Source organism: Typha latifolia, chromosome 6 (genome assembly GCF_019914945.1).
Source record: "Typha latifolia isolate L0001 chromosome 6, TyphaL0001v2, whole genome shotgun sequence".
NCBI classification, from domain to species: Eukaryota; Viridiplantae; Streptophyta; class Magnoliopsida; order Poales; family Typhaceae; genus Typha; species Typha latifolia.
Window position 1 is genome coordinate 4,992,708 of NC_133091.1, and position 14,401 is coordinate 5,007,108.

Below are 14,401 nucleotides of genomic sequence, written 5' to 3' on the forward strand. Positions count from 1 at the left end.
GAGATTGTTGATATATCATACAAAGGTCTATAATTTATCTTTAAACACCGTTTCATTGGAAGAGCATGGTTTTTAACCACAAAACACATTTCACAACTTTGTACCTGCAATGTCTAATATCAATGTTATACATTTTGATTTAACTTATTTCACTGCGTAGTTTGGCAGAATTAATAAATCATATTATGGGCATATATTGATAAAATCAATCAAGTTTCATAGTTCATATCATGATAACAATGTTTAGCATTAGAAGAAACTACTTAAAGATTAAGAACATAATAAACATCCACGGCACTTCAATCTTTGGCAAAACTCTTTGGTGGAATGTGATGCATAGAGTTGACCTGCAACCAATTAAATCAGACAATATAAATTCAACATAGATTGAATATTCCTTATACTTTATGTAGCTTAACAAGGAAGAAAACTAAGTACTTGGCGTCAGCGTTCTCTTCATCTTCTTTTCTCTCTTTTCCATTTAAAGTCAAAAAAGGAAGCAGCTAAGGTAGTCATGCAATTTTACAAATTTAGTTTTGATTCTAGAATTTTTGAATCTCCTCAAAGATAAAATTCAAGTGACTTGCCCTTTGGGCTTGCGAAGTATGCTAATTTTTCAGCAAAATCAATTATATAACAGATGTCCGACTCCCAAAATCAAAGATAGGAGCAAAATGACCAGACTCATATAGTCAAATATGACATGCAACTTAGTCTAGAGTATAATTCTTACCATGAGGAAAGGGCATCAGTAGGAGACGATTGACCCAGAAAATTACCTCCTTAAAGCGATCTTTGCCAACAGCACCCATGCACCGCGGTGCTATCCTGTACTAGCACAGCATGTGTGGATCGGCACAGGCAGTGCCAACACAACAAAATTTGTTGTATGGTGTTATATCTCTACAAAGTGTGGAAAACCTAAATTCGTGCAAAGATTTTATTAGTATACATTCTGTGAAGGCAATGTAGAACTCCACTTGCATATTTTCCTAGTAAGACACAGGAATTCATGCTGTTGGATATCTACTTTTCAGGGATGCATTCTCTCATGTGAATAAGAGATCACTGAAGAAGGAATCAGAAAGGCAATCTTTAGCAGACTCATATAAGCTTAAACGCTTTTTCAATGACCGAAGCTCCCGTTCGTCCTTTGCTGTTCGTTTCTGGAAATGAAATGCTTAGAAAGTTAGAGAATATTACTTTCTTCACCGTCGTGGTGCAGAATTAATTTTTCCAATTAATACTAAAGAGATTCGAACAAGTTGAACTTACAAACGATTTCTTCAACAGCAAGATATCTATCAGATAAATTAACCAGAGCACATTTGTCTTTGGAAAGCTGCATAATTACGAATATTAAAAAATACAGTTGTACTTGCTGAATAGAAAATCTTAGTAACTGAAGAAAAAATATATATCAATCTTTGTCCAGATTATTGTTGGTTTAATTGTTTCCTTCCCTGTGTCTTTACAATAAATCTAATACTAATTGCACCATAAAATATGGTTTGGTTCTGATATAGATGAAAAATTACACACAACTTACTAACTGCTCTATTGTGCACAAGAAGTATCAGGTCCAAAGTAGACCAAGATTTCATGAGATTATGGAATACCTAAATAGTCCAAAATACTGCACATTATGAAGGAACAGCTGAATAGTGTAAACATAAGTTTTACCTTTCTTCCCAGCATTCTTCAGTTACTTCTTTCATTTTCCGATAGGTTTCTGACTGCATTGAAAAATGAACAATTAATTGGATTGCAAAGAATGTTCAGATATCAAAGGTCAGTGCTTAATCTTGTCTTTACCTGTTTATCTCCTTTTGGTCCCTCAAACAATCCAGGATCAGCAGATAGATCAAGAAACAGTATAGCATCCCCTGTAAATTAACATAAAACATCACAAATTCCATCTGAAAATTCATCACTAAAGATATACGTTCAAAAATTTTCTTATCAAGAAATTTTGGGATAAATATTTGGTACCCAGACTAGCAAAATACCATTAGACTTTATATTATCACTGAAAGTCAAATTACAACTTACAAGCACACTGAAAAGGAGTGATAGTTGAGCACACTAATGGATGACAGTTCAGAAATAATTGTCACTGGAGGGAAATAATGTTTGACACCATCAGTATCACAAAAAAGGAAAACTATGTAGTGCGTTGTTGCATATCCAATTATCAGTTTATATCAGCATTTTTCTAAATTACAACATGCAAAAGCTGCAATCTTTTGCCATTGGACACAAGCTAAAACCTAGATATATTTGATTGTTTCATGCAATACTTCCAGTAATGATAGATAGACCAGCTTTTCGACAGAGAAAATAGGTTCTGCATTTTATCTAAAATGCTCTCATATGGAAATATATGAAATATATGGAAGTTCTCATCTGACTACTCTACATTTTTTAAGGTTCTGTGAGACCTTATCTAAACTAACAACTTGTAATGTTACAGTGAGATACTACAATATTATATACATGCACCCTTAAAAATACTCTATGAGGAAACGTCCTTGTATGTTTTACAAGAGTTCATTTCATCTGAGCTATTGCAAGAAAATCTTCCCTAACAGATACTACTGAATTAGAGTCAGAGTACTTTAGAGGTCACTCCATGTTGATGTGCAACGAGTATAAAAAAGTTTAAAGAACAAAGAGATTTATGACAGTGGTAGAAACCAACAATTTAGCTTACTATTTGGGTCAGCTACATGATTCTTTTCTAAAACTTGCAAGGATAGCTAGATGGCAACTCTAATGAAATGCAATTGAAATTCCCTATAGAAACATATGATTAGGTTGTTTCTTGTAAATGACATCATAGTATGATGGTTAAGGCTTGCTCCATACGCCGCGGTGGTATGGGAAGGGGAACAATCTTCCAGTAATGGAGCCTCTTCCAGTTGGATCACTTTTTGTACATGGAAACATCTAGTTTCGACCTTGATAAGCTTAATTTTTCATTGTCAATCAACTACATTTTTTTCTTTCAAAAGCGATAAATGCAAATGATACATTATCTTAGCATGCACCAATAACCTTTTCTTTGCACAAGATGATCAATTATGTCAGCAGTGGTTGAACATGGTTTGAAGTTTCGTCCGAAACCAAGATGCCTTGTCCAAAATGCTTCACATTTCGGTCCTATTTGATCCAAAACTGCTTCTAAGCTAGATTTGACTTCAGTCAAACTTGTACATAAGTCAATATTAACCTCATTGCTTAAAATGTTATTAGATTTTGTGTGAGTGAAAAAAAGATAAAGAAGACTATTGATCAAAAGAAGCTCAAAATCGATATAACGAAACTAGAACCAAAACTGGCCGAAATGTTTTGTTTTTTAAGCAAGCCAAAACCATACTCGAAACTGAAACTTAGAACTATGGGTTGAAGATGTTTAAACTTTAAAAGAGATTTTCTCATAGTGGTCAACAGAAAACATATCAGAATAGGAACTCTAACTGGAAATCTACATGTAAAATATGTTTATGCTAGACTAAGAATGTTAATCATTAGGCAATCAAGCTTAGATGCAATATACCTTTCCTATTAATACAAAACCTGAAGGAGAGAAATCACCTGTATTGATCCGAGAAAGGGTGAAATCAATTATCGCAGTGATTAGACCGAAGGTCCTTAAGCACAGTACCTTTCCTTGGATAGTGAAACTAATTGACTCCGTTTCATTGCGAGCCAAAAGAATATTCCCCCTGAAAATCATCCAAAGATTGTTAAAAAAACAATATGAACAGATCTTCTAAACAAATTTACAAAATATTGAAAATGACAAGTCGACCAATGCAAATCTCGATGTTCAAATTCGCATGCGCTTTCTGCCACAGCTAGAGAAGCAGTAACCTGCAACAATCAAGTGGAAACCAGTAAACCTTAAAGTGCAAGAATTGCTAGTTAACCTGATCGATATAAAAGTATACTAGCCTACCTGCACTAGCAAACTTCGAGCCTCATTATAGTTTAGGAGTACAAAGCTTTCAAGATCTCTACCCCCATCAGCTAATACAAACACGATATAGCACTGAAATAATGGTTATCATTTATCAGAGATCAACTAGAGAATATTATAAACTTCCTAACAATGTTATATCACCAGATTAAAGTAATTTTAAATGTTCATGCAAAATACTTCAAGTTAAGGGACCTGTTCATCTGAAAATTCCTTTGGATGATCATTTTCTGAACTATGCTTTGCATCCCAGTCTTCCCATGCACTGACCAGTCCAGAATCATAGGGACCTCGGCAAACCTTAAAGCTAAAGAGAACATATTTATCATGATCATTGATATGCTAATGTTAACCACTAAGTGATATGCTGAAACTAAAGTCCTTTTGGAAGAAGAAATACTTCTTTACAGCATTTTGCAACCAAAACCATGGCATGCATGGGGAAGAATGTCTCTTACATACTCTTTCGTTTCTATGAACCCCGTGCACGAATTCTCATTATTAGTTTCCCCCTGTTCTATCCTTAAATTATTCAGAGTCAAAGAAAGCAAGACTTCTTCAAGAACCTCTTCAGATTTCTGCAATAACAAACATGAAGTTAGAAATTGATGGAGTTTTAATGAAGGTACAGCTTATAAGTTGATGTGTGTAGCAAACCTTCTGTACTTCTCCATTTACTAGTGCATCCCCATCAATTGGAACTACTTTGCATACTGTTTTACCTGCTCTAAAGGCCTCTCCATATGTCCCTTCGCCAATTTTTATAATGCTACTCGGCTCACTGTTTTCAAGAATGAAATAAGTTGTTACATAGACCTCCTAAAAGTGGAGTGTAAAAGAATTAAAAACTCAGAAAAATCTGAGAGATATAGCAATAACAAATTCTACATAATCAGTAAGAATCAGACAATACACCTATCCTTGATTTAATCAAGTCACTGTCTTGCAGCTAAAAAAAATGCCAATCAGCAGCCTGCAGTGTTGCTATGCACTCATAGCCACATTATATGCTCATGGTAAGTGAGCACAGAAAAAAGTAGTTATTCTTTTTCTTTTCTGAAGATAAGGTTTATTTATACACTTTGATAACCAATCCGACAACATAGTTGTTCTTCCAATATATGATAACAATTGTAAGAAGTTATTTAATGATTATCTGAGTAGCAGGCCAGGAAAGAGAAGTTGGTATGATTTAAAAGTAGAAGAACTAACCAATAAATGGAGAAGACTTCAGCCAGACTAACTGGAGCAGACTGCCGGCAAACCATTAAAAGCTGAATGAATGCACTCAGACATTCACCACTCAATGATGGCAAAGACACAGGCCCCTTCTCAATTTCTCCTTCTAACCCTTCACCTATATCAGCTTGCTTCAGAACCTCCACACCTTCAATATTATCACCTGTTATGATATCATCTTTTATGCGAAGTGCATCAAGTGAAGTCACGACAAAGTTTTCGTTTGAGGCGCCACTCAAGCTGCTATCAGCAGCTCTTGAAGTAATACTCATCTGATAAGAAATATGTGTAGAGCAGATCCTTGATCGCACATCCTGTTCTGGAGTTTTCTCAACAAAATTATCACAAGCATTGGAACCACTATCTGCAGAGGGAATCAGTGGTGTTTCCATAATTTTGAACATTGGTTGCAAAAGTCCACATCCGGAAGCAAGCTTCAAGATCTTCCACCTCTCTAAAATCAAAGGCAGATCATGCATGATGCTATCCTGCTTTGTGCCCATGGTCCAAGTGCTAAAGTTTTTGGGTGAAGGACTCTCTTCTAGCAGCTCAAAGGCATCTACTTCTTGAAAGTATGCCTTCTCCTTCCTGAAATCCAGAGGCTCTGCTGCAGCTTTCTTCTGTAAAACCAATCCAAGCTTTCTAAATAAACCAATCAATACTTCCAACAAATGAAATCACTTATGAATTAGAATCGCACCGAGCGTGGACCCTGCTTCGGTGGTCTCTTAGTGGCACCCCCTGGTTTAGGGTGACGACGAAGATCCACTCCAGCAGCAACAACGATACTCTCCCTTCCTCTATCAACAATGACAAAAGAAAAAAGAAAGGAAAAGAAAATGAAGAGGTAGAGAATGAGTAATCAGCAGCATTGTGAAGAGTCGAAGTTGCTTTCAGTAACATAATGTCATAACCAAGTAGAGACCCTAAGTTTTGAGTTAAGAGGTAGAAACAAAAGAACAACAAGCCAGACGAGATGAGTGGCATCTTACACAAGAAATCACGCATAAAACTACAAAGTTTCGAATTTCTATAACCAAATAGAAGCCTTAAATTATTTAATGCACTAGAATAACAGAAACGGATGAACTGCAAGAGAGGAATCACATGCTTCAACAGAACCTAAGTATATTTACAAATAAAAAAGGGGCTAAATTAAAAAAACATGATATGAGAAAACTGAGTAAAGTTACAAACTTTCTCAGTTAGAGCACCCTAAAAGTTCACGAAAAAGAGTAGCAACTACACTAATAACGAGTTTTAAATACCTGATGGAAAGGGATCGCTTCCAGCTAGTCCTCTTGCTCGGTGCGACGCTCACTCGCCTCGCTCTACTGGATCGGCTCCTTTTGATAATCAAAATTAAGAAAACCAAGAATTTAAAATTTTGCAAAAACCATAGAAAACCCTGAAAACTTTAAGGACATCGTATGGAATGTCTACATCTCGTCGTCTCTAGGATTAGTGCCTTGTGCTCTTCGCCGTCCATAGAAGACGGCGATTTGGGCATTTGGACGTTCTCCATCTTGGGATGCGATCTCCTCCCAGAGATCGCCGCCGGAGCCTGGAGAGATCGGAGAACGAGATGTAAACTGAGGAGATTAACGGAAATAGAAGAGAGAGAGAGAAGGATCTAGGGTTTCGATTGCTTACCTTGTCGGCAATCCATCGCCGGGATCCCGGTGCCGGGAGAGAGATGAGAAAAGACGCAGTGCGAGAGGTTGGACAGAGCAAGAGAGGGAATTTTGAACTTGGTTTTGGGCCAGAATTCACATGAGGCCCAAACAAAACCTCTCCAAAACTCTCCCGTACGTTTACAGACAAAATTTCCAACAAATTAACTGCACTCTAGCCTTAGCCTAACCCTAATGTATTATTAGTCTTGAATCTAACATGTCCACTATTAAAATACTTTTGAAAAAAAAATTGGGTTAATTTTGTTTAGACCCTCTAAACTATCACTATTTTTCATATACACTCCATAAATTTCTTTTTATTACCCACATATATTCTCTGAACTAAAAATATATATATCTATATATATCATTTTAAACCAGGAAAAATAATAAATATATGAACCTCTACATTAAAACAGACCCTTAGAAGTGAAGAGAAAGGAAAAGAAAGGTTTATCCAAATAAGCTGAGAGAAATTTATTCTTTTTTTTTCTCTTGTATTCTCTCTATCCAAATATAAATGTATTTCTGGTTAACCAATATAGATATGATTAAATTGTTGGTGTAATGTTAATCACTTTCATTCAAATTGACTATGAATCACATTTTTAACCTTTGATTTTTATTTTTTTTTCAAAGCTAGATAGATTGTGTTATTAGCCATAGTTACTATATGTGTGTCTTGGCTACAAGTATAAAAGTGCATTTTTTTTTTAGTGGAACACTGCATACCAAAGGAAAAAAGCTCTAGGCAATATAAAAAGGAGGAAAACAAGTTTTTTTTTTCATCCATTCATATATTTAGTTTTAAGGTTTTCTGTTCTTGGATGCGAGAGAACTGGGAGCATGTATAAAGATAACATGGTTTTTCTTATTACTATTCTATTTGAAAGTTCGTCAAATAAGAAGCTATGTCATGCTTCCATCTTGATCGATGATATGTATTGATATGAAGTTATTGAAGACCACAAGAATCGCTGCAAATGAGAGTTTAGCTTGGAAACTTATGATTTTCATGAACTCTGCATTTTTAAAAGAGAAAAAAAAACTTTATTGCAAGGTACAAGACATGTCACAGTTCAATAACAAGCAATGTTTATATACACCTTAACTATCATATATTCTTCGTTCATTAATTATCACTCCTCAATTAAATTAGACATAATAGTAAATTTTATCCATACTTTAAAGAAAGCATCTATTTTACAATATTTAATATTTGTTATCTATGTTAGTGAGAGAGAGAGAAAGAGAGAGGAGGTAAAAGTTACTTAGTTCTCTTTTTCATTTTTGAAATCTTACGTAGCTTTTCCTTTTCTCTTGAGCTGATTGACACATTCCTATGCAATATGATCAAAACTAGAACATTTATAATGTCATATTTTGCCCACTTGATTTTTATATTTTTGTTTTGTTGAATTGTTAACCAACCAAAAATTTGCATTTCTAGAATTTTTCTATTTTGCAAAACTATTGTTCTTCCCGAATTTCTCATCTATGAACTTGAAGTTTCTTAAAAAATTTAGTGAACTTTTTCACAAACATAGTCAAAATCATAGTTTCTAGATCGTCTCTAATAATAGCTAAAACCATGCTTATAGAGAAGAGAAAAAGCCTAACGGGAACTGACCTTTTTAAATTTTGAGAGAGTTGACTCAAAAGTTTACAGATGTTTATACCAAGTGTTCAACAATCATAGTGTCAATATCTTTACTTTATTCTACGACAGTAAATTTAGCGTAAAATCTATCAAGTAGATGTTACGATCCGACCATATGGGTTAAGTCGAGTCAAGTTAGTTACTTAGTTTTATCTTATTATTTTAAATTTTAAATAAATTGAATAATCCGTATGTGAATCCAATCCACTATGAATTTTACTCCTATAAATAGGGGTGGACATGTGTTGACAATTATCAATTGGGAAGAAATCTAAGTTTAGTCAGTTATTATTTTCGTTCTTATCTTTTATCTAGCTGTTAGATCGCTTTATTTTTCTAAGAGTAGATCATAGCCGTAAAAATATCCTAATCTTTCAAACTCTATCCACCTCCTATCTCCACTAGCCACCCTACAATACGGCCATCCACCACCACCCTTGGCTGAAATGTCAGTTGCTACAACTATATGATAGTTTCACTCATTCATATAGTGACTGTTTTGGAGGATCCCAACAATACGAAGCAATAAGTTGGTTATTAGTTTATTTTATATGATTACTAAGTTTACAGTAGGAATTAGTAGGAATCTGCCTTTTTTTAATTCCAACTTTAAACTATAAAGAAAAAACTAACGAGTCACATATTAAGCATAGCAATTATACCAAATAGTCAATCAAATTTTTATTCAACCTTATAGAATTAGAATTGATTACTTTTTATTTAACAGAAAAAGAAAGAAGGAGTTTGTCATTTTTTGTTCTATCACTGGATAGAATGGGAAGACAAGGTGAATTATTCGTCACAACTTCAGATAATTACCATTTTGTCCTATTTTGATATATCTCTACTATTTTATTTTTAACTTTTCATTCTGGCTCTGATTTAGGTAAAATTATAGCCATTAAAATCCTAACTTATGATGCTACCTCCACCTAAATTTCTATAATTTTCTTATGTCTGAATCAGTCTAGATCTGGTTTGTAACATTGGTATCAGAGCCGACATTCCTTAGAAGATGGTTAACACGCGTTCCAAGACCAACGAGGAGGGATCGGCCATGGAAGACCATGATCTCATCTCCGCTCCTATGGGAGTTGATCTAACGCCCCCACCATCACCACCAACAGTTGACGATAAGCCGTTGGCATGGGCGAAGGCATGGGTAGAGTCCATATACTCGTTGCGAGAATCATTAAGGAGAGCCACGAAAAGTTCCAAAAGGATTGAGAAGGCAATCCAAACCTTAATGGCCATTCTCCTAGCTCAGCGTAGCCAGCCCGTGCCGCCCGTGCTGCCAGCGTCGCCGACCATGGCAGAAATAGCCCAACCATGACCACCAACTTTAAATCATGAAGGAGGTGGAGAGGAGACCCCTCCTCTGGTCGAGGAGGAACACCTTCCGTCCCTGTAGGCCGAGCTCATTGTTGCATGGATGCCAGAGCAGCCGCTAGAGACGCCCTGCGAGTTGTCTTCCCCACCCGAAGGGGGTGCTAGGGTTGAAAACTCTAGCCTCCTACCGACGGCCATTCGATAGCTCTCGGCCCCCGCCACCACATCTGCTCCCTTCCATGAGACCCCTGCACCTGAGCCTAGGCTGCCATTCACACTGGCACTAGCTGGAAGACTACAAGCGACGATGGTTTACGCTGCAGCAAAATAGTGGTAGATGGCTGCGTGTCTAATGTTCCAACGACCATCGATGGCCATAGTTGACTCCCACTGGCTGACTGCAATACCGTGGTGGCCACCGCAATTGCCGGCGACCATCGCATGGCCGAACCCGACGGCCACGCTTGCGATGATATTAATCGAGCCAAGCCACGTCGAGGTGGCTTCCACAGGCCTTGCTACCGTTGGGGCTCCACAGCAGTGGGACTACGACCACCAATCGCAATCGCAGGGGGTTGGGGGACCCAATGGCGAGGCACCATGGCCACCGTTGTAGCCACCCGTGCCCAAGGTCAATATTTGGCTTCCATCGCTGCTCACCGCTACAAGGACCGGCTAGGGGCCGATTGTCGGCGACCCAAGACCGAACCCAGCCACCGTCGCCCCCCATGCAACTTGTGGCGGCGCCCCTAGGCCGAATTTCGAATTAAGCCCTAGGGTTAGCTTTTTGGGTATTAAGTGAGAGAGATGAAGTGCATGTATCTTAAGGTGTGCTAAATTTTAGCGATCTAGTTTAATCAATTTGCACGAACTAGTTAGGAGGCCATGAATGAATCGGTGGGCCTGCATTATCAGATTGAGTCGTATCTACATGTAGACCCGTGGGCCTATGAGCACGACAAAAATCAGAAGATCTAGCTTGTGTACTAGTCACCTTGAGGATAAGGTGTCGAAAGCGTGGTGGATTGTTACGATTCAACCACATAGGTTAAGTCGAGTCAAATTAATTACTTAGCTTTATATTATTATTTTGAATTTTAAATAAATTAGATAATCCATATGTGGATCCGATCTACTTAGAATTTTGCTCCTATAAATAGGGGTGGACATGTGTTAATAATTATCAGTTGGGAAGAAATATGAGTTTAGTCAGTTATTGTTTTCGTCTTTATCTTTTAACTAGCCGTTATATTGTTTTATCTTTCTAGGAGTATATCATAGCTGTAGAAATATTCCAACCTTTCAAACCTTAGCCACCTCCTATCTCCAGTAGACACCCTGCAATACGGTCATCCATCACCACCCTTGGCCATTCGCTACCCTCCGACGACCGCCGCAATGTCGAATAATTATCGTTTTACCCTATCCTGACCTATTTCCACTATTTTATTTTTAACTTTTTATTCTGATCTCCAATTTAGGTAAAATAAGATCCATTAAGTCCTAACTCACGAGGCTATTTTTATCTAAATTTTTATAAATTTCTTATATCCGAATTAGTTCAAATTTGGTTCATAACAGTAGAAACCTAAAAATTTTGCACACTATCTTGAGTTCACTATATCACTGAGTTTAGCATAAAACTCATCGAAAGTTTCATTCTCTTCCATGCGAAGAGTTTCACAACTTATATTCAAATCTTTAAAGCTTCAAAAGCTTAATAGGAATGGTATCCTCATGTGTGGTTTATAAGATAACCCATGCATCTCTAGCAACCTCATATGTAGATATTCTTCAGAATTCGTCCGAAGAAACACAACTAAAAATAACATTTATGATCTTGCTATTCTAGCCAACTTTCTCATAGTTTGACTTTTTCCAAGACTTAACTAGTTTTTAAACATGCTCATCATCTACCAAGTGCATTGGTAGACTCCAGCCGTTTACACGATAAGCCAAACACGCTCACCTATAGGTTTTATGAAAGCTCTCATCATAGCTTTCCAATAACCATAATCCACTACATTAAGAATAGGAAGTCTAATTGATGATTGCTATTTCTATGAAAATTCATGCCAAGCGGATCACTTTTAAGTTAAGAGAATTTGGCTCTAGTACCATTTGAAAATATTTAGATACATGTATGTATCTAACACTTAAACATGATTTCCAAGTCTTGCTTAAATAAGAATGAGGAATAGTAATTAATAAGTAAAGTAAAGATGAACACCGAGATTTTTACGTGAAAAAACTCTAAATAGGTAAAAAAATTATAGATCCAAACTCCGATCAAACAAATCACTAATAACTGTATAAGATTACAAGACTGACTTACAAAATAACCCGTCGATCCCCACGATTTTGTTTGACTCAGTCTTGATCGCTAGACTCCATAATTCATTACTTCCCGTGATTAATCTCCAATCTTAGTAGCCTTCGAGGTTGATTTTCAATCTTGGTGACCCTTAAGGCATGATGAAGAAGACAATCAAAGCCTTAGTCCTAGTTGGAGAAAAATATTATTTCTTCAAAAGCAATAATCGATGTGCTTAGGGTTAGGGCATCTTAACCCTTATATACTATAAATATAAGGCATAATCTAAGTTAAATATGGTCTCATGGAATCCCAAATTTTGTAAAAACTCTATGGTCTATTTGAACGTATGTTGTGCTTGTTCGAATGCCTAACTCGATTTTCAATTGCATTCAAAAAATCGAAAACAACTCTCTATATCTTTGCGCTTCAAATGCTCGAAAACCTATCTCTGTATCTTCAAACGCCTATTAGATGCATTCGAATGTCCTTCAAATGCGTCAACTTAAAATATTTAAATCTCAAAATTTTTCAATCCAAATCTTATCAAAATTTGTAGGTATGCTCATATACATGAATAAAAATATTTATAATATTTTGTACATATTTGACACCACTAAAAACCTAACAATTCAGGTGAAAAAATATCATACCTTATCTACTACTACTGCATATCTTATCTCAATGCTAGTAATCAAGAGTATGGACCTCATAAGAAGCTAAGCATGGATATTGTTAATTTGTTATTCTGTTGTGATATTATTGTTATTTGTTTAGGATACTTCTAATTCTTTTGTATATGTAAATTTATATAAGAGAAGTCCAGCCAAGTTTGGAATTTACGTTGCGTTTTCCACTACTCTTCATACTCATTTAATTTATTTTAATATAACTCTATGAGTAATTAATGCAAAAATCTAGTGTATATCACACCTTGTGTTAACACTATATAAACATATATGATATAAGCAAACGTAAAAAAAAATTATAAAGCAAGTAGACAAAGAATCACCGTCTTATAGCTTAAGAAATAAGATATGACTAAAATATACAATTAATCAAGCTATAATATAGAGACTTGCACAAAATAGTCTATTAAGATAAATGCAAGTAAAAAAAGATAGCAAAGTAGCAAAATAGCAAAATAAATAGCATAAAAAAATAAGATCTGACCCTTTCTAATTAATACGAAAGTGATTTATTCTAAGATGACATGTTTTGATACCAATTGAAAGTCCTATATTTTCTCAAATGATGGGCTTGTCTTGCTGCATTTACTCTCATACAAATGTATTTTTTAAGAAAAATCAAAATAAATTAAAAAAAATGGGTGGTTTGTCTTGGTAATGTTTTCTAATTAGATTGTGCTACTATCTAGATAGATATTTATATAAAATATTATTTAAATACCTTAAGTGAAAGCAATTAAGTAATCATCACAAACACCATAATTAATTTTCTAACATAGAAAATCTGCCTCCTCTCATTACTCACTAGAAAGGAAAAAATTATAGTGGGGAAAGACTATAGTAGGGAGAGACTATAGTGGGGAGAGATTAGCGGCTACTTATCATTCCTCAAAATAATGGTGGTGAGCGGTAGGATGAATAAAATTTAGTTTCGTGGCATCTTTTTCTACAATGTTTTAACTATGGTAAGACCTTGACATATGGAAGGATTTTCTATCTTTTATAGTGGGGAGAGACCCAACTAAAGAATGGTTAAAATTCTTTATTTAACTCCTCCAATCTATATCAGCTTGAGGCGATTGGCTACAAAAAATAAAGATCAGTCGAATAGATCAAAGATTAATTGAATGAATTTTAATAGTTCTTTAGATAATGCTCTCAGATTCAAAAATTTTAGTCACCGTTCGAATGTGAACAGTTTCATTCATGCCGCAACTATAATTTCGAAATAGTAAACTTCAATCTGATTTAACATATCTATTTGAAATTAGAATAAAGAGTTTGACCACTGTAATACTTGCATCACCGGGCACGCTTTCGTTTAACATATTTATTTGAAATTACTTTTAGTAGTTTAAAAAAAATGAAAAATAAATTATAAAATTACTCTAATTATTAGAGACAACCTCGTAACGAGAAATAATTTGTCATATATTTTTCTTGCTTTTTTGTTACTCTACCAAACTAAAAATATTAAATATCTAAAATTTAATTTATTATATATGACTGTGT

The 14,401-nt window shown here is 35.4% G+C and overlaps 1 protein-coding gene across 3 annotated transcripts; it reads right to left on the reverse strand.

The window, feature by feature from the left end:
• Positions 1 to 160: 160 nt before the first annotated feature.
• Positions 161 to 6,988, reverse strand: LOC140790898 (serine/threonine-protein kinase haspin homolog). 3 transcript variants are annotated; one of them, XR_012109467.1, is made up of 16 exons: positions 6,875 to 6,988; positions 6,665 to 6,785; positions 6,490 to 6,567; positions 5,922 to 6,021; positions 5,195 to 5,841; positions 4,640 to 4,763; positions 4,445 to 4,560; positions 4,178 to 4,289; positions 3,962 to 4,054; positions 3,815 to 3,876; positions 3,598 to 3,728; positions 1,816 to 1,886; positions 1,684 to 1,736; positions 1,276 to 1,342; positions 780 to 1,166; positions 161 to 347 (listed from the first exon to the last, which is right to left on the reverse strand). XR_012109467.1 is itself a non-coding variant. In XM_073141211.1 (16 exons), the coding sequence occupies exons 1-15, from the start codon at positions 6,888 to 6,890 to the stop codon at positions 1,050 to 1,052; spliced, it is 1,908 nt and encodes a 635-aa protein (XP_072997312.1). In that variant the 5' UTR covers positions 6,891 to 6,988; the 3' UTR covers positions 792 to 921; positions 1,031 to 1,049. The 3 variants fall into 3 exon arrangements, 1 of the variants encoding a protein (XP_072997312.1); XR_012109466.1 differs by having other exon boundaries at positions 734 to 1,166; XM_073141211.1 differs by lacking the exon at positions 161 to 347 and having other exon boundaries at positions 792 to 921; positions 1,031 to 1,166.
• Positions 6,989 to 14,401: the final 7,413 nt, after the last annotated feature.

Coding starts and splice junctions, on each gene's coding strand:
- LOC140790898 (XM_073141211.1), bottom strand. Junction 4,055..4,177: donor AGGAATTTTCAGATGAACAG/GTCCCTTAACTT, acceptor CCATTATTTCAG/TGCTATATCGTGTTTGTATT. Junction 1,887..3,597: donor CCTTTCTCGGATCAATACAG/GTGATTTCTCTC, acceptor GTTAATTTACAG/GGGATGCTATACTGTTTCTT.